The sequence below is a fragment of the Stenella coeruleoalba genome (genome assembly GCF_951394435.1).
Source record: "Stenella coeruleoalba genome assembly, chromosome: 1".
NCBI classification, from domain to species: domain Eukaryota; kingdom Metazoa; phylum Chordata; class Mammalia; order Artiodactyla; family Delphinidae; genus Stenella; species Stenella coeruleoalba.
The window spans coordinates 167341961-167362711 of record NC_137169.1 but is presented as its reverse complement, the minus strand read 5'-3'; the positions used below and the strand labels follow the sequence as shown (position 1 = coordinate 167362711).

Genomic DNA, 20751 nt, shown 5'->3' with positions numbered 1-20751 from the left:
ATTTTGGTTAAAATATGTGAAAAAAATCCAGCCTCACACAGATATATAGTTGGAAAAGAAAGGAGTGTTTTTAAAGGCTTTATAGGTAATTATGGATGTTTTTCTTTGATACTATACCAAAACTAGAAACGTGTTGGTTCTTAAAGGTTAATTGCCCTGTGAACTCTAAAGCCACCAGTGAATATGTACTGTTACGTTGAAAGCCATTGGCCTCTCTTACCCGTGTATGGTTTTATAACTTAGATATTGGTCTTCTGGAAAATATTGGTTCACTGTGTTATGCAGGTCTTCCAAATGTTGACCCTTTTCATTGTAAAATATCAAAGGATCACATTTGTTACTATCACCACTGATCTCATCAGGAAGGTCTGTGAATATTAAGCTGTCAAGCTCATGGTGACAGATACAAGTTTTCTGAAATGCTAATTTTTGCTTAGAAGCTGAGATTGGCAAAAAATTTTCCCAGTTACCTTCCTTAAAGTTACAAGCTTTCTTTATTCATCTTTTTAGAAAATATCTGCAAATAGCCAACTCTGAATAATTATGGAATTTCATGAAAAAAAATGGGTAGTTCATGTAGAAACTCAAATGACTGCATGGTATTTTTCCTGCAGACAACCACTGTGTACTTGATGTGTGCTTTCCATTTTGTCAGAGAATATTAAATAATATCTTAATGGCAGAAAGTGTTTTATATAGACATCTAAACTGCAGAGGGGAAGTATTCCATGCCCTGTGTATAATTTATCATGACTAAAAGAGCCAAGTTAGATCATATTATCTGTATCTTATTTCCTTACATGTTATATAATGTTTTATCCCAAAAATTCATATTAATAACTTTTGCAACATTCAGTGATATTTCAATTGCAACAGACTCAAAAGCAACACCTTGGAAAATACTTTACACATATATAATATTTTTAAAATGCCTACTTTGTTTTTAATTTTTATTTTATTTTTTTAATTGAAGTATAGTTTGTTTACAATGTTGTGTTAGTTTTAGGTGTATAGCAAGGTGATTGTTATGCATATATATATTTTTCAGATTCTTTTCCCATATAGGTTATTACAAAATATTGAGTATAGTTCCCTGTGCTATACAGTAGGTCCTACGTGTTATCTATTTTATATATAGTAGTGTGTATATGTTAACCCCAAACTCCTAATTTATCCCTCCTCCCCCTCCCCCTTGGTAAGCACAAGTCTATTTTCCATGTCTGTGGGTCTATTTCTGTTTTGTATGTAAGTTCATCTGTATCATTTTTTTTGATTCCACATTTAAGATATATCATATTTGTCTTTTTCAGTCTGGCTTACTTAGTATGACAATCTAGGTCCATCCATGTTGCTGCAAATGGCATCTTTCATTCTTTTTTATGGCTGAATAATGTTCCACTGTATACGTATACCACCTCTTCTTTATCTGTTCATCTGTTGATGGACATTTAGGTTGTTTCCATGTCTTGGTTATTGTAAATAGTGCTGCAGTGAACATTGGGGTGCATGTATCTTTTCAAATTATGGTTTTCTCAGGGTATGTGCCCAGTAGTGGGATTGCAGGATCATATGGTAGTTCTATTTTTAGTTTTTTAAGGAGCCTCCATACTGTTCTCCCTAGTAGCTGCACCAATTTACCTTCCCACCAATAGTGCAGGAGGGTTCCCTTTTCTCCACACCCTCTCCAGCATTTATTATTTGTAGACTTTTTGATGATGGCCATTCTGACTAGTGTAAGGTGATACCTCATTGTAGTTTGGATTTGTGCTTCTCTAGTAATTAGCAATGTTGAGCATTGTTTCATGTGCCTTTTGGCCATCAGTATGTCTTCTTTCTTCTTTGGAGAAATTTCTATTTAGATCTTCTGCCCATTTTTTGATTGGGTTGTTTGTTTCTTTGATACTGAGCTATTTGTGTATTTTGGAGATTAATCCTTTGTTGCATCGTTTGCAAATATTTTCTCCCATTCTGTAGGTTGTCTTTTTGCTTTGCATATGGTTTCCTCTACTGTGCAAAAGCTTTTAAGTTTAATTAGGTCCCATTTGTTTATTTTTGTTTTTATTTCCATTACTCTAGGAGATGGATCCAAAAAGATTTATGTCAGAGAGTATTCTGCCTGTTTTCCTCTGGGAGTTTTATAGTATCCAGTCTTACGTTTAGGTCTTTAATCTAAAAAATGGCCACTTTTAAATAATTTGGCTCTTAGTAAGATTCTATCCATATTTCCTACTGCGTTTCTACTACTTCATACTTACTCTGTTTTTCTAAAATTCAGAATATTTGGTATATATTTTATTGTTTACGTAAGTGATCGCTTGTGTGTTGAAAGCTTCTCTTAATTAAAAGTGTGTCCTAAAACATTGTAGACCGAGATAGTGACCTTGAGTCTTTCAGACAGTGTCATTTAGTAATGCAAATTGCAACAATGCTCATAAATCAGAGCATTTTTCCTTGAAAATCATGTGGGAACAGTGTTGGCATAAGCCCACTGCTGTTTGGAGTTTTGGTTTCAGTTGCATTTCTTACCCCACCCCTGGCACCTGACCTTAGGAATATTAGTTACGATTTGGAGTATTGCATTTCTCCTGTGCTTACTGTGTTCTGTTTCTTTTAAGTCCTCAGAAAACTGAAGCAAATTTAATTATTTGGTTTTAAAGATTTTGCTGTTTTCTCTTTCCAAAGGGATTTTGCTGTAGGAATCTGTAACAAAATCAGTGAAATGATTCAAGGTATGTATGCTTCATTTGGTATTATGAAGTAACTTAATGGGATTTATATTAATATTAGCTGTTAACATTTATTAAGTACTTACTGTGTGCTAGTCACTATTCATTCGTTTATTCATTCAAATAATGTTTATTAAGTGTCTTCTAAATGCCAGAACTATTCTAGGTGCTTAGGATACAGTAGTACACAAAACAAAGCCCTTGCCCTCCTGTAACCTACATTCTAATGGTGGAAGGGTTGGTGGTGGCAACAGATAAGTAAATTTATGACATATCAGGTGCTGCGGAGAACAAGTGCGGTAAGAAGGATAGAGAGTCCCCAGAGCAGATGGCAGGATAGAAGGGGGGAAGTTACTGTTTTATATATGTTGATCAAGGAAGACTTCTGATAAAGTGATATTTGAGTGAGAAATGCAGATATTTAGGTGGAAAACATTCTGACCTGGGGGAGAGCTGTGCTGTTAGGAGCTCTGGGACTCTCTTCACTCTGCTAATGTCCCTCCAGTATCTTCCAGCTGCAACGAAACTCAAATTCAAATTCCTCACTGTAGCCTACAAAGCCTTAGTATTCTAACCTCATCTTCCATACTGTGCTTCACATGTATTACCCCATTTACCCTCATAATATTCATAAAAGGAAGCTCTGGGGTTACAGCATTGCACAGCTCTAGAGAACATGACTCTCTTTGTGTATTTCTAGATGGCATTTCTTTGAATTGTGCAATTTGGCAGACTTGGATAGATAATACTACTACCTCTATTTTATGGAAAAGGAAATGGAGCCACAATAAAATCACTTAATTGAAGACCAAGATACAGTGGTTGAGCTTTGTCCTGTTTCTGTTTATCCCTTTGTCTTTTTTCCCCTGCTGCCAGAAAAGTGCTGTCCTGCAGAAAGCTATCATTAGAAGGAAGCATCACTCATTCATTGAGCAGGTTTTTATTGAATGCCTGCTGTATCAGACAAGATCTCAGCAGGAAACAGATGTCACATTTGAGCTGAGATAATTAGTAGGGTTTAATGAAGGAATGATTTACAAAGGTGTGGGCAAGGTAAACTATAGGGGATGATGTAGTCCTATACCCCTCTATGGTGCAGAAGAGGGAGTGATTACCAGAACCTGGAGTCACATCAAGAGGGCCACTTTGAAAAACTGACCTTCAGAATGATGTGACCTGATGTGACCCTGCAGAGAAGGAGCCAAGGAATAAATACTCGGTCCTGAGCATTCTTCTCTTCCCCTCTGCTGGGGCTCTCCACCCAGAGAGAAGGCAAATACAAGGGAGTTGATGTAAGCCTCCTAGGGTGCTGGAGGATTCTGTATAGCTTGAGTGGTGGCTCTATGGATATATTCATATGTAGAAATCCATTAATATGCATACTTAAGATTCATTTTTGTTCCATAAGTTTTATCTGTAAAAAATTAAAGTAGGGACTTCCCTGGTGATGCAGTGGTTAAGAATCCACCTGCCAGTGCAGGGGACACGGGTTCAAGCCCTGGTCTGGGAAAATCCCACATGCTGCGGAGCAACTAAGCCCATGCACCACAGCTACTGAGCCTGCACTCTAGAGCCCGCGAGCCACAACTACTGAAGCCCGCATGCCTAGAGCCCGTGCTCTGCAACAAGAGAAGCCACTGGGGCTTCCCTGGTGGCGCAGTGGTTGAGAGTCCGCCTGCTGATGCAGGGGACACGGGTTCGTGCCCCGGTCCTGGAAGATCCCACATGCCGCGGAGCGGCTGGGCCTGTGAGCTATGGCCGCTGAGCCTGCGTGTCCGGAGCCTGTGCTCCGCAACGGGAGAGGCCACAGCGGTGAGAGGCCCGCATACCGCAAAAAAAAAAAAAAAAAAAAAGCATATAGCTGGTAATAGAAGCCATGGGTTTATATAAGCTCACTCAGGGAAAGTACATAGGGTAGGAAGATAATATATTACCAAGCCCAAGGAATACCAGAAGTTAAAGTGTGGATAAAGAGGAGAATACAAAGAGATTGAGAAAGGACAAAAACCAGGAAGAGTGTGAAAAAGCAGAAGCTATTGAGAAAGAGTTTCAAAGATAGACTGGTCATTCAAATGCATTCAGTACCTTAAGGATCAAAACAATAATAACATAAGCCTGATATGATCCTGCAGAGAGAAAACCAGGGAGTAAATGCTCTGACCTTATTCTCCCTCCCATCTCCTGGGACTCTCTGTTTTGGCTAAACTCAAAGAGAGGCCAAATAGTAAGGGACTTAGTTGATGTAAGCCACTGTTGGATGTTGAAATATTTATGTATTCACACTAACACTTACTTCACAGTGGCAAAACCAGTGATCAGCAGAGACAGATTAGCTTTTGACCTATGTGTAGTATATTATGATGACAGTTTTTTGTTCACTGTCACCTCAAAGCTGTGCTGTAGAAGAAAAGACTTTTTTGTTTATGTAGCTCCAATGTTGACAGGAAAAGATGCTTTGGAATTAATCCTCATGGAGTTCCAGCTTTGTATACTGTAAAGAAAGGCATTGCTACACAAAGTTCAGAGAGTTTCAAAACTGCTCCATACACAGTCTGTTCACATCCTGATTTTGACTTAGAATTGAAGGAAATAATTAAAATTGTAAATATAATCAAATAATCACCACTGAGTTTGTACATATACGTGTGTATATGTATACATGTATGTGTATATCTTTTAGTATCCTTTGGGAAGAAACAGGCAGCAAATATGACTGCTTTCTACTGTGCCTTTTAAGGGCATTTTCTACTATCAGCATGTAGTTTAATAAGCACCCACAACTTAATGTTAAGATACATACTTTTGAAAAAAAACTATTGAACTTGTTGATTATCTCTAGTATATAATTATCTTTAATGTTATAACCATAATACTCATATACTATTTGTTTTTAAATGGTCATTTTGCTAATTGAATCAGACCTTTTAACTGGGAACTATTATCCAGGATGATGATCAGAAATCTCTAAGCATTCTTTCTGTATCTAGGTCTAGCCACGCCAGTCGACTTGAAGCTGAAGTTGATCCCTATCCTGCAGCACATGCACCATGATGCAATATTGGCATCCAGTGCTCGTGAGCTCTTACAACAGCTAGTCACATCCTACCCTTCCAACAAAATGGTGATTGTTTCTTTGCACACCTTTACTCTGCTTGCAGCTTCATCCTTGGTTGATACGCCTAAGCAGGTAATGTCAATTTTCTTTAACTGCCTTTTCAATAAACTTGCATATTAAGTATACGATAAAAAATAAGTAACCCATAAGTTTTGATAACATTAAGATCCCTTTCTCTGATAAAGATCAGAGAAGGTTTCATTTCCTTTTGCTTGCTTTTTTCCTCTGTTCATAGTGCTAATTCTTAGGAGCCTTGAGAGAAATGAGGGGGAGGTGGGGGTACGTGGCAGAGCATAGAGTTGGTGGGGAAAAAAAAGGGAAGAATTGAGTGTTTGAGGCCAGGTCTTGTGCTGGAACCTTGCAAGTTAAATGATAGTATATTTCTATACTAGAGGAGAAAGAGGTCCAAACATGGGCACATAGCGCATAAATGACAGGGCTGTAATTTGAAATGAGCCCTGTCTCAAGTGTAAGTTTCACTAACTTACACTGCATCCCTAATGATAATTTCAGTGACAGTATCATTCATGGAGTGACTTATTTCTTTTGTAGATTCAGCTTCTATTGCAGTATTTGAAGAATGACCCCAGGAAAGCAGTAAAGAGACTTGCTATTCAAGATCTGAAATTACTTGCCAGTAAAACACCACATACTTGGAGTAGGGAAAACATTCAGGTATGCAGAACTTTGAACATTAATATTTTATATAGAAAAATAATATAGCATTGTAATAGAGCATATTGTTTTGCTTTACATTTTTATATTGGGTTGGCCAAAAGGTTTGTTTGGTTTTTTCTGTAAGATGGCTCTAGTGGCACTTAGTTGTGTTTAACTTCATTCGAAACAATTTTGTTAGATTGTATGTGACAGCTGTCATATCAGCATACATTTAATACAAGACTTACCAAAATTGGTGAATTTTTGTGTAGCCATTTTAATATTGAGGATAGAAGAAAAAAGCAACATTTTTGACCTATTATGCTTTATTATTTCAAGAAAGGTAAAAATGCAAAAAAAGATTTGTGCAGTGTATGGAGAAGGTGCTGTCACTAACTGAACATGTCAAAAATGGTTTGTGAGGTTTTGTGCTGGAGATTTCTCACTGGACGTTGCTCCACGGTTGGATACCCCAGTTGAAGTTGATAGCCATCAAATCGAGATATTAATTGAGAACAATCAACATTATACCCCACAGAAGATAGCTGACATACTCAGAATATCCAGTCAAGCATTGAAAATCATTTACACCAGCTTGGTTATGTTAATCGCTTTGATGTTTGGGTTCCACATAAGTTATATTTCCACATGCAATTCTCTACTTAAACGTAACAAAAACGTTCTGTTATTAAAACAAATTGTGTATACGTATAGCTGATTTCACTTTGTTATACAGCAGAAACTAACACAACATTGTAAAGCAATTACACTACAATAAAGATGTTAAAAAAAAAATTATGACAGGCGATGAAAAGTGGATACTGTACAATAATGTGGAACGGAAGAGATCGTGAGGCAAGCGAAATGAACCACCACCAACCACACCAAAGGCCGGTCTTCATCCAGAGAAGGTGATGTGTATATGGTGGGATTGGAAGGGAGTCCTCTATTATGAGCATCTTCTGGAAAACCAAAGGATTAATTGCAACAAGTACTACTCCCAATTAGACCAACTGAAAGTAGCACTCGACGAAAAGTGTGTAGAATTAGTCAGTAGACTAATCTTTCATCAGGATAATGCAAGACAGAATGTTTCTTTGATGACCAGGCGAAAACTGTTACAGCTTGGCTGGGAAGTTCTGATTCGTCCGCCGTATTCACCAGACAATGCACCTTCGGATTTCCATTTATTTTGGTCTTTACAAAATTCTCTTCATGGAAAAAATTTCAATTTCCTGGAAGACTGTAAAAGGCACCTGGAACAGTTCTTTGCTCAAAAAGATAAAAAGTTTTGGGAAGATGGAATTATGAAGTTGCCTAAAAAATGACAGAAGGTAGTGGCACAAAAGGGTGAATATGTTGTTCAGTAAAGTTTTTGGTGGAAATGAAAAAGGTGTCTTTTAGTTTTACTTACAAACCAAAGGCACTTTTTGGCCAACCCAATATTATCTTTGTCTTTTTCTAAGTGTTTCAATCTAAAAAATTTCCAAGAGCATTGTTGATATTGGTGGCAGAAGTTAGAAGTGGCAAAGTAAATATATAAAACTTCTTTCTTTTTTTCCCTTTTTTTCCCAGTTTTATTGAGATAAAATTGACAAAGCATTGTATAAGTTTTAGGTATACAGTATAATGATTCGACTTACATCATGAAATTATTACACAATAAGTTTAATGAACATCCATCATCTCATAGATACAAAATTAAAGAATTTAAAAAATATTTTTTTGTGTGATAAGAACTCTTAGGATTTACTTTCTTAACAACTTTCATACATAACCTAACAACAGTGTTAATTATATTTATCATGCTATACATTACATTCCTGGTACTTATTTATCTTATAACTGGAAGTTTGTGCCTTTTGGCTGCTTTCATCCAACTACCCCGTGCCTCTGGTAACCACAAATCTGATCTCTTTTTCTATGAGTTTGTTTGTTTGTTTGTTTGTGTGCTTGCTTTTGAAGTATAACTGAGCTGCAACACTGTGTTAGTTCCTGTTATACAACATAGTAATCTTTTTCTATACATTTCAAAATGATCACCATGATAAGTCTAGTTATGCTGTGTCACCATTCAAAGATATTACTTAGTTATTGAAAAATTTACATCCTTTAATGTTTAGGTTTGTTTTAGTGAATTAGACTTGCCTCTCAGTTTCTTTTTAATTGTCCCATAGCAGCACCAAGGCTAATTGAGAAGCCCACTAAAATTGTTTATTTTATTCTTGTCTCCTTTACTCAATTTAGGGAGAACAGTTTTGGTGCTGACTATTTATTAGAGAAAGGTACTGGATGAGGAACTTAGCGAACTGTATTTCTCCTTTTCACACAGAGGAAAAGACATTCTTAAATTTTCTTTTGTTTTTCGTTTTTTTTTTTTTTAAGTTTTCTTTTGTAAATACAAGAACAGATTTCAATCTCTAGACTTTTAATGTGTCATCTTTTATAGCATTTCCTAGGTTAAATTAACGTTTTATATTTATTTTTTCTCAAAGTGGAACCCTATTTGTTTGCCCATTACTGATGACAGATGCACCACTTTTAAAAAAATGCTGCTTAAAGTGAAATGGAAAATTGTCAGAAATAAATCTTACTTTCATGGATTTTATTATCTCTTGGTATGATCATAGCTACAGTGTAACAAAAACCTTTGAATTTCAGATTATGAAAACTGAGCTGCTGTGTTTTTTTGTTTGTTTGCAATTTTCTAAACATGTTTTGGTATATTATGATTGATAGTCACAAATACCCCAAGACATAAGGACAGTAATTAGTATTTGCACTTAATAGATGAGCAAATTAGGGTTCAGAGAGACTTAATATGCTTAAGAGATCTTCTTAAGAGGACTTAATTAAGAATTAAGAGAGCTCTGTCCTCTTGTGTTTTTTTCTACTAAACATATTATCCAAGAAGAGAATGTGCTCAGTCATTTTAGGGAACCAAACCAAGTGAGAGCACTGTATTATTCTATCTCATTTCTTTCCTTATTTTAAGATAAATCACATATACAAAAAAGTATGTACAATGTATATTTAATAGTTTAAATAATAATTGTAAATCAAAACCCATGTAACCACCATCCAGCTAGAAAGAGAACACTGCAAAATCACAGAACCCTGCTTCCTTCTCTCACATCGTTCTCCCTGAATCAGAGCCTTAATACCCACCCAATGGAAACCACTGTTTTGACCTTTGTGATAATCATTTCTTTGCTCTTTATAGTTTTACCATCTATATATATGCCTCCCTAAAAATATTGTTTAGTTTTGTTTGTTTTTACTTCTTTTGCTCAACATTATACTGATGAGACTCATTCATGTGGTTGCATGTTTTTTTCCTTTAATTGATATACAGTTGTCCCTTGACATCTTTGGGGGCTTGGTTCCAGTACCCCCTGCTGAATACCAAAATCCTCAGATGCTCAAGTTCCTTTTATAAAATAGTAGTTTTTGCATATAACCTATGTATATCCTCCTATATACTTTAAATCATCTTTAGATTACTTACAATACCTAATACAATGTAAATATTATGTAAGTAGTTATAAATAAAATGTAAATGCAGTGTAAACAGTTGCCCTTGCCATGCTCTGAAATGGTTAAGAGCTATGACGTAAGAATTTTCTGTCTTCTGAGGGTATAGCTTTAAAAGTGCCGTAAGTCCATCTGAACCTGGAACTTCTTCCAGGGATAGAGTTTTGAGAATATTTCTAATTACTTACATGGTTATTGCCCTATCAAAGTTTTCTACCTCTTGAATCAGTTTTGATAATTTGTTTTCCATTTAATTTATTTTGCAGATTCATGAGTATCAGTATAAAGAACCTTTATAATTTTTAGTATCTCCGTGTTTAAAATTTTATCTTTATTTTATTCTTACTATTGTGTTTATGTTCCCCTTTTCTTGCCAGAAGCATGGCTTTCTTGTGCCTTTCAAGTGGTTGGTACATTTATTTTTATTCTTCTGTTTAATAATGAAAGCACTTAAGGCTATTAATTTTCCTCTTAGTGCAGGTTGGCCACATTCCATAAATTACAACTTTCAGTGTTCCCATTGCCATTAATTTGAAATGCACTTTTTTTTTTAAATAAATTTATTTATTTTTTGGCTGTGTTGGGTCTTCGTCGCTGTGCGTGGACTTTCTCTCGTTGCGGCGAGCGGGGGCTACTCTTCGTTGCAGTGCGGGGGCTTCTCATTGCGGTGGCTTCTCTTGTTGTGGAGCACGGGCTCTAGGTGCATGGGCTTCAGTAGTTGCAGCACATGGGCTCAGTAGTTGTGGCTCGCAGGCTCTAGAGCGCAGGCTCAGTAGTTGTGGCACACGGGCTTAGTTGCTCCGCGGCATATGGGATCTTCCCAGCCAGGGCTTGAACCCATGTCTCCTGCATTGGCAGGAGGATTCTTAACCACTGTGCCACCAAGGAAGTCCCTGAAATGCACTTTTTACGTCAGATTTTGTGGTATAATTTATTTACAGAAACTTTTCTAGGTACACAGTTCTAGATATGCAGTTCAAATTTTAATAGATGTATACAGTTGTGTAACTACCACCACAATTGTGATATAGAACGTTTTCAAATCACTCCAGAGTTCCTTCAGGCCCCTCTAGTCAGTCTTTCCCCTAACCCCTGACTAATACTGAACTGATTTCTATCCCTATAATTTTGCCTTTCCAAAATATAAATGGAAGCATACAATATGTAGCCTTTTGGGTATGGCTTCTTTTGCTTAACATAATGCTTAGCATAATTCATCCATGTTGTTACATGAAGCAGTAGTTTGTTCCATTTTACTGCTGAGTAGTATCCCAGTATATGGACCATAGTTTATTTATCCGTTGACAGCTTCATGGACATTTGAATTGTTTCCAGTTTTTTGTGTTTTTTTTTCTATTATAAATAAAGCTTTTATTGTACAGATCTTTGTAGGACATTTCTTGGGTAAAAACCTAGGAGTAGAATTGTTGGGTTGTGTGGTAAATGTATGTTTAACTTTGTAAGAAACTGCCAAACTGTTTTCTATAATGGCTGTACCATTTTACATACTCAGCGGCAATGCATGAGTTGTAGTTCTTTATCCTTGCTAGCACTTTTTATTGTATGGCTTTGTAATTTTAGTCTTTTGAATAGTTGTGTAGTGGTATCCACCAGCATCGTATAGGCTTGTCATCCAGATCTCTTCTTTAGTGAAATGCCTGCTCTAATCTTTTATGCTGCTTTTTTTTTTTAGGTTTTCTTCTTGTTACTGAGCTCCTTATATATTCCAGATACAAATACTTTTATCAGATGTGTATTTTGCAGATATTTTCTGCCAGTATGTGCCTTGAATACAGTATCTTTTGAAGAACAGAAGTTTTTTTGTTTCGATGAAATATAGTTTATCAATTTTTTTTTTCCTTTTGGGGTTGTATTTTTGTTTTTTATCTAGGAAGTTTTGTTTTGTTTTGTTTTGTTTTTTGCGGTACACGGGCCTCTCACTGTTGTGGCCTCTCCCGTTGCGGAGCAAGAGGCTCCGGACACACAGGCTCAGTGGCCATGGCCCACGGGCCTAGCCGCTCTGCAGCATGTGGGATCTTCCCGGACCGGGGCACGAACCCGTGTCCCCTGCATCAGCAGGTGGACTCTCAACCACTGTGCCACCAGGGAAGCCCCTATCTAGAAAGTCTTTATCTAACCCAAAGTCTCAAAGATTTTCTCATATATTTTCTTCTAGAAGTTTTATAGTTTTAACTTTTATATTTAGCTCTATGTAATCCATTTTGAGTTGACTGTTGTATATGGTGCAAGGTAAGAATGGAGGTGTGTTTGGATAGCCAGGTGTTCCAGCACCATTTGTTAAAAAGACTATCCTTTCTCTGTGAATTACCTTAGCATCTTTGTTGAAAATGAGTTGACCTTATCTATATGGGTCTATTTCTGGATTCTGTTCTGTTCCTTTGGTCCGTGTATCTGTTCTTAAGCCAATAGCACACAATTTTGATTTCTGTAGCTTGGAATTCTGTAAGTCTTGGCATCCGGTAGTGTGAGTCCTCTACCTTTGTATTTATTTTGGATGTTCTAGGTCCTTTTCCTTTCCATACAAAATTTCAAACCAATTTGTCAATTTCTACAAAAAAGTCTGCTAGGATTTTGATTGGTATTTGCATCTATAGATCAATTTGGAAAGAATTGACATCTTAATAGTATTGAGTTTTCTAATCTATGAACATGGCATATCTCTCCATTTATTTAGATCTTCCTCAATTTCTCATCAGTGGTTTTCAGCATACAAATTTTGCGCATATTCTGTGAGATATTCCTAGGTGTTTCATGGTTTTTGGTTGCAGAATCATCCCTTTGTATCACATCTGCTGATTCAGCCAACCACCAATGACTCAAAGAAGTATTCCAAAAGAAATCCCAGGAAGTCCCAAAAAGCAAAACTTGAATTTGCCACCTGCCAGCAATTATTTACATAGCATTTACATTGTGTTAGGTATTATAAGTAATCTAGAGATGATTTAAAGTATGTGGGAGGATGTGCATATGCAATTTATATGCAAATACTACACTAGTAGTATTTGAGCATCTGTAGATTTTGGTATCTGCAGCCAGGAGTGGGGGGTCCTGGAACCCCTGCGGATACTGAGGGGCGACTGTATTGTAAATGATTTTGTTCTTTTAGTTTCCATGAGAGCAGTTTTGATTTCCTCTTTGACCATGGAATTAGTTTAAATAATATTTTTATCCCCTTTTTTCTTATTCTTCTTTTATCCCATTTATTAAGATGTAACTGACATACATCACATACATAAGTTTAAGCATAATTGTTTGACTTACAGATATTATGAAATGATTAACACTAAGTTTAGTTAGCATCCATCATCTCATATAGATAAAAAGAAGAACAAGAAAAAAATTTTTTTTGCTTATGATGAGAACTCTTAAGATTTACTGTAACAATTTTCCTATATGTCATACAGCGTGTTAACTACAGTCATCATGTTGTGCATTACATCCCTAGTACTTATTTTTCTTATAACTGGAAGTTTCTGTTTTTGACGTGATAAGGTTTTTATATTTGTAGATGGAATTTTTGTTGTTGCTAACCTTTTGTTATTAATTCCTAATTTTAAGGTTTCCTTGTGGCGCAGTGTAGGATCATTTTTTGTAAACAGTTCGTAGAATTTGAAAAGACGGTATATTTTCTATATAATGTAATATATATATTAAGTAATACAGATAAATATATAATATATATATGTGTTAATATATATTTCAGTATTAAACTGTATGAAATCTTATTGATACTACTCAAGTATACTATATCTTAAATTAGTTTCTCTTTTTGATCTGTGAAGTTTTGATATTCATTAGCTTCTCATGCCAATTTATATGTAACCATTTTAATTTAAAAATCTTAATGCTATCTTGTTCCACAGATAGAACTTTTATTAGTGTAAAAGAATCCTCTCTCCTATTTAAAGCTATTTTGGCCTCAAGTTCTTTATGTAATATTAATATTGCCTCTTGTTTATTTTTCTTTCCACATATCTATCAGGTCTTTGCCAATTTTGTTATCCTCAACCTTTCTCTGTCATTTAGGTTTGATTCTTATAAATAGCATATAATTAGATTTACCTCTTTAGACTTAATCTGAGTCTTTTTTAGTAGTGTAATTTATTTACATTTATCGATGTAACTGAATTTTTGTACTTTTATAAACAGTCTTATTTTAGACTGTTTACAATGTGTCCTTTTTTGTTTCCTTTGTTTCATTACTTTGTTATTTTGATCAAGTTTTCACTGTTCCTTTATTCTCTAGTGAACTAAAAAGATTTTAGCATGGTAATTAAGCATTATTCTTACTTTACCTACCTCTATATTTTATATATTAATATAAGAACTTGTGTATCTCTATTAAGAATGAAAAGTATGGTGGTTGAAATATTGCAAATTTTAGCAGGCTTAAATTCTCCTCTTTTCTACTCCCCTTCATTCCCTCCTCCCCCTGTATGTTGTTAAAATAATCTGAAATTTAATTACAAGTTACTTTTTTTATACTACGCAGTTATCGTGTGAAATCTTTTTTATAATATTTGCATTGAACTTCACAACCACATTAATGGTTACTTAAGTGTTAACTGTTTTGTTGATTTCACAGCTTACGAGTATTTCTTCAATATACCACATCTTCCCTGAAGTTTTTTGTTCTGATTTATCTTTATCTTTCTTGTGGCTTTTTTCTTTAGTTCTTTTTAATCGAAAATACATGTTATTAAATATTTGTCTTTCCCACAAAGAATTTTTTCCCACTGTGCCTGAAATCTGAGCATATTGATTTTAATTAAATGGATGTGGTCAAATAATCATTTTTTCAAAGCCTGGGTGTATTTTTGAAAATATTGAAATAGAGCAGAAGAAAACAGTTCTAATGATTTAACCTTTACAAGGTAATAGCTTGTTGATTTCAAATTTAAATTTTACTCTGTCACCAAGAGTAATTATTTTTATTCAAGGTTTTCCTCCCTCCTTCTTTTCTTTCTTCATTCTTTCCTTTCTTCCTCTCAGCCAGTCTTATCACTGCTGATTGATTTTTGAGTTTTGGTATTTCAGTTGCAAATTGTGTGCATTCTATTGCTATTTTTACGGGTGTGTTGGTAGGTATTATAATTTCCACCTGTAATCAGATATTCCAGGTTTAAAGGAAATACTTTCGTTCCGAATGTCTTAAAAACCTGAAGGAAGGAAGGGCCTAAATCAAGGCCCAAGTATAGCGTATTATTGTTAAGGTAGTCAAAAACAAATAATTTCATAGGAACAAAAATATTTTTTCATGTGTTTGTATTTCTCTTTGGATTTTTTTTGTATGTCTTGCTATAATATCCATTTGTGTTGATCAGTATTAATAGTTTACACTATTCTGGTGTTATTGTCTTATCTGAAGAGGTTGATTTATTCAGCCTGTCTGTTACACAGCAAAAGATTATTTGTTCTGGGTATTCTCAAAGGCGTAATTTTATTTTTGACTTGATCTCTCCGAAGATTTCTGATTATATCTTACCTGATCCTAGGAGAAATGACAAGTTAAACATGAGAATTAGCTCTTTTAATAATCTTTTTCTTTTTGTAGTTAGTACAATGGAGACATAGAAAATTTAGAGGTATTATGTCTCTGGCAGAGTACTTTTGTTTATTTATTTTTCATGGAAGTATGGTTGACATACAATATTATATTAGTTTCAGGTGTATAACTTAGTGATTCAATATTTAAATACATTATGAAATGATCACCACAATAAATCTAGTAACCATTTGTCCTCATACAGAGTTACTACAGTATTATTCACCATGTTTCTTATGCTGCACATCATATGCCGTGACTTATATGACTGAAAGTTTGTACCTCTTAATCCCCTTCACAGAGTGCTTTTAACATGACATTTTTCTTTATTTTGAAGATTATCAACTTTTTGCCATGCTTTTCTGGAACACATCCCTGGTGGCCAGTCCCATTCTAGAGTAGAGGAGAAGCCCCCATTTAGGAGCTGACCCAGAAAACAGTAATTCAGGACAGAGCCTCAGTTGAGCAGTGAGTTAAACCAGCCTGGAGAGAGAAATTCAGACCAAATAGTCAGTGACAGTAACAGTGGTGGTGTGTGAGAAAGGGGGCTCCATTTCAAGAGTTAGATATTTCCTTTTTGAAAAATGGTCCTGGTAAGAACAATTTTGTAATAGGTAACATCCTTGAAACAGAAACTTGAACCATATTTCATCGTTGAAATATGACTGATGTGCTATTTCTGGGGAACTTTGATGTGCTCCGTTAAGCTTACTACATTAAATTAATGGACCTTTAAACCAATCTGTAGTTACAGAGAGCATTTTAGATATCCAATACTGTGCAAAGTGACAGAAATGAGAAGATAACACTGTAGATAATTTTATAGATTTTCTAACACTTTGTTCAATTTTTTAAATGGTAAATCTTTTCTTCTTTAAAATTATTAATATCATCTTATGTAACATGTCGCAACCTTCTTGATTATCCCAAAAGGCTAAATATCTGTTATACATAGGGCACTTTATAAGACATAATTTTGAATATGTGTAAATACAGGACATAACCTATGGGGCTATTTGGTTAATAATTTTATTCCCAAGTACAAACTAACAGTACAAGGCAGAACAATTTAGGCAGTAAAAAGTGGATAAATGGAAGTAGCCTATGTATTTAAATAAATAAATTAAAACTGTAATATTACCTAATGGCAATGACTTTTTTTTTCTTTTGTAAAAAAGCTTTCTTTTGAACTTCAAAAATAGCATCTATATCTGCTTTTACATCTTCATTCCCTACTCTTTCTTTAACACACTTGTTTATAGGTCTGTTTCCTTATTACTTTGCTTAGTTACTTAAAAGATCACCAGTGTTCTTCTTAATGCTAAATCCAGAACCTTTTTCTGCCTTTATCATCTTTCCTTTTGATACATTGGACACTGTCAGCCTTCCCCTTCTTCGGTCCTTATCTGTCCTCACTCTTCCCACTCTCAGAACTGCACCTTCTCTGGATTCTTCATTCCCCCTTTTCCTCAGAGTTGAACCTTTGAGTTGAATTCAGTCTAAGCTCTTTCTTCCATTTCTTCTCTGCCAATCTGAGGGCTTCCTTTAGTATAAGCACATGCGTCCTCTAACAATCTAGTCCTCTTACCTGAGCTCAGTTGCTCTCCAGCATAGTAACTTGCAGAGGTTGTGAAGTGCTTTGACTCTCAGTAGCTGTTTAATCTTACAGACAATAGATGTCACCGCCCGCCTTTTATTTTAAACTTCACTTCCTTTCTTTGCCAATATATTCATGTGTCAAAATTCAAATGCTACAAAAGGCTATATAGTAAAATATTTCCCACTTTTCTGCCATCCACTCAGCTCCTTTGCCCAGTGGTAACCAGTGTCTAATTTTTTATATGTTTTTCCAGGGATGTATAAATTCTGTATAAATCTTTACCCCCATTTTACAGACAAAGAAGTTGAGACTCAAAGATTTCAGTAATTGGTGCAGATCACAGCGATGGTGAGCGGCAAAGCCAGAATTCTAATGAGAGTGTTCCAGTTAAAAATCTGCGACATCTCAGATTCCAAATGCCTGGTGGATATTTCCTCTTGGACTTCATATCTCTTCCTGTTTTCTGTTGTTACTCAAAAATTAGTTTATCTGCATAAATTCTCAGTCTTTGTAAATGGAACCAACATTCTCTGGTCATCAGTTTTGAAATTTTATAATAATAATTGAATCCTTCTTGTTCATTCCCTCATATACAGTCTCCTTCAAAATGTCTCTCATATTTATACTCTCCATTCCTGCCACCGAGTTCTAGTTCAGGCCATCACCAATCACCACCTGCTTGGATTACTGCCATAAGCTACAGGATGGCTCCTTACCTCTCAACTTTCTTTAACTTGTTCTCTTTACCATTGCCAGAATAATCTTCCCAACACTTTAGATGATGTTATTCCTCTCCAGTGGCTTCCTTTTTCCTTTCTCATCCTGTTTACATTACTCTGCCTAACATTCAAGGCCCTCTATAATCTGGCCTAATCTTCCCTAATCAATATTTCTCTCTCTTAGCCTTCATCCCTTTTGGATATATCTCCTCTTACCGCAAATAAACACTTCATATTCTGGCCTTATTTCTTGTTTGTATCACATAGACTGTCTTCCCTTCCATTACCAAAAACTACTTTGTGTTTCAAGTCCATTTCCATGCCTTCCACAGTAATGTTTGCTGCTGCTGCTATTTTTGTTATTAACTAAGTTTTTCTTTCAATTGAAAAAGTATACATGCACGTGATAAAAATTAAACAGAGTTCATAGGTGTGCAGTGAGCAAAATATAAGTGTCTTCCATCTCTTCCCTCTGGTCTCCTCTGTAGAGGTGATCACTATTACTAGTTTCTTAGGTATCCTTCCTGAATTTTTTCATCCACACACAAGCATGTGTATGTCCCATCTTTTTTCTGTACAAATGCAAATATACTCTATGCATGTTAAGAACTTTTTGTCACTTAAGAATGCATCTGGGGGGGGCTTCCCTGGTGGCGCAGTGGTTAAGAACCCACCTGCCATTGCAGGGGACACGGGTTTGAGCCCTGGTCCCGGAGGATCCCACATGCCATGGAGCAACTAGGCCCGTGCGCCACAACTGCTGAGCCTGCGCTCTAGAGCCCGCAAGCCACAACTACTGAACCCGAGTGCCACAGCTGCTGAGGCTCATGCGCCTAGAGCCCATGCTCCACAACAAGAGAAGCTGCCAGAATGAGAAGCCCGCGCACCGCAATGAAGAGTGGCCCCCGCTCACTGCAACGAGAGAAGAGCCTGCACACAGCAATGAAGACCCAACGCAGCCAAAAATACAATAAATTAAAAAAAAAAAGAATGCATCTTGGGGAGCATCTCATATTAGCACATAAATCTACTTCATTCTTTTACCAGCTGTGTGGTACTGTCTCTTTATTCCCAGTCCCCCACTGATGGACGTTAGAATTGTTTCCAGTATTTTTGTTGTTGCCATTTACATTGCTCCATTGACGAGTTTGTTAAAAAAAGTTGCCTTTGTGAACATAAATTTCTAAAAGAGGAATTTGGGGGCTCAGTGATGTATATATATAAAATTTTTTATCTTGCCAATTACCCATCAATGAGATTTACACCCTTTTAGCTTTCTATCAGCAGTGTGTGAGTGCCTATTTCCCCCATGCTGTTTTCAGTGTTATGTATTATTAAACTTTAATCTTGGCCAATCAGATTGGTGAAAGCAACTCATTTTAATTTAAATTTTTCAAATTATCAGTGAGGTTTAAAACATCTTATATTTTAAAAACATTTATATAAATTCTGTGAACTACTGATTTTTCTTTTGGGCTGCTTGCCTATTTATTACTAAGAACTTTTTATATATTAAGATTATTGGGCCTTTGTTGATCTTACATGATATAAATTTTTTTCCCCAATTTTGGCACTTATCTTTTCACTTTTTCTTTTCCCATGTTAAATCTTAGTGCTTTTTACAGTTTTGTTTTTTATTTGCCATAAAAAGGAAACAAGAATCAAGTTTTATTTTATTCAGATGACTGGCCAGTTGCCCTTGAACTGTGTATTGAATAGTCTCTGATTTGAAATGCCATTATCATATATTAAATTCTGTGTGTATTTGAATCTATTTCTGGGACCAGTTCTCTTTTGATTTCTGTCCACAAGTAGGAAAAACTTATCTTATTACTATAGATTACATTTTAATATTTGGTAAGGCTTGTTTTGTTTGTCCTTATACTTTGTCAGAATTTTCTGCATATTTTCTGATTTGTAAACAGGTTATCTAAGTTCTCCCCTACCCCCAAGATTCTGTTGATATTTTTATTGGGGTCATATTAAATTTATTGTTTAACCCTTTCCGAAATTTTATTTTATTGAAGAATGTTTTCTTTCTTTTTTTAAAAATTTCTTATTTTTTTGGCCACGCCGTGCAGCCTGCGGATCTTAGTTCCCCAACCAGGGATCAGTCCCACGCCCCCTGCAGTGGAAGCGCAGAGTCTTAACCACTAGACCGCCAGGGAAGTCCCTGAAATTTTATTTTTAATTGTTCCCCTAGTCTTTCAGTTTTGCTCATTTTCTGAAACTTTGTCTTTGTGAGAGAATGGGAGTTGGTTTAATTTAACAGGACAGTTATTTGACCATTTACACTACATGCAGTAATGTTATAGAGTCCTAAGAGTAACTATACAGGATGAGCCAAGACTCGCTGTACTAGGAACACATATTCAAGGTTAACTACAGTGAAAAAAAAACTAGCATCTTGATTTTGGTAATACTTCAGATCACCTTAAGTCAAGAGTAGAGTAAATGACCTGAAATGGAGGAGGATAGATAGATAGCTCACTCACTTATTAACTAGATAGAATGCTACACTCTCTACTATTTAAAAAAAAAAAATATATATATATATGTATATATATATACGTATATATATATGTATATATATGTATATATATATAAATATATATGTATATATACACACACACACACACATATATACATATGAACTAATATCTGTCAGGTAAGCAAAATATATTGGAGGTTCTGCTTGTGAGGACTAAATAGGGCATAATTCATAGTGATCTTAATAAAGTCATTCATGATGACCTTTTTTTTAATAAACTTTATTTTTTAGAACAGGTATAGATCTACAGAAAAATGGAGACTGTAGTACAGAGGACTCCCAC

At 35.4% G+C, this 20751-nt stretch overlaps 1 protein-coding gene across 1 annotated transcript in view; it reads left to right on the top strand.

The window, feature by feature from the left end:
• The window catches only part of INTS7 (integrator complex subunit 7), a 92289-nt gene that overhangs the window by 18019 nt on the left and 53519 nt on the right, over positions 1-20751 (top strand). The window contains exons 5-7 of the mRNA XM_079941688.1: positions 2683-2729; positions 5714-5913; positions 6394-6516. Coding sequence (XP_079797814.1) covers positions 2683-2729; positions 5714-5913; positions 6394-6516 — 370 coding nt within the window. The remainder of the gene's footprint in view (positions 1-2682; positions 2730-5713; positions 5914-6393; positions 6517-20751) is intronic.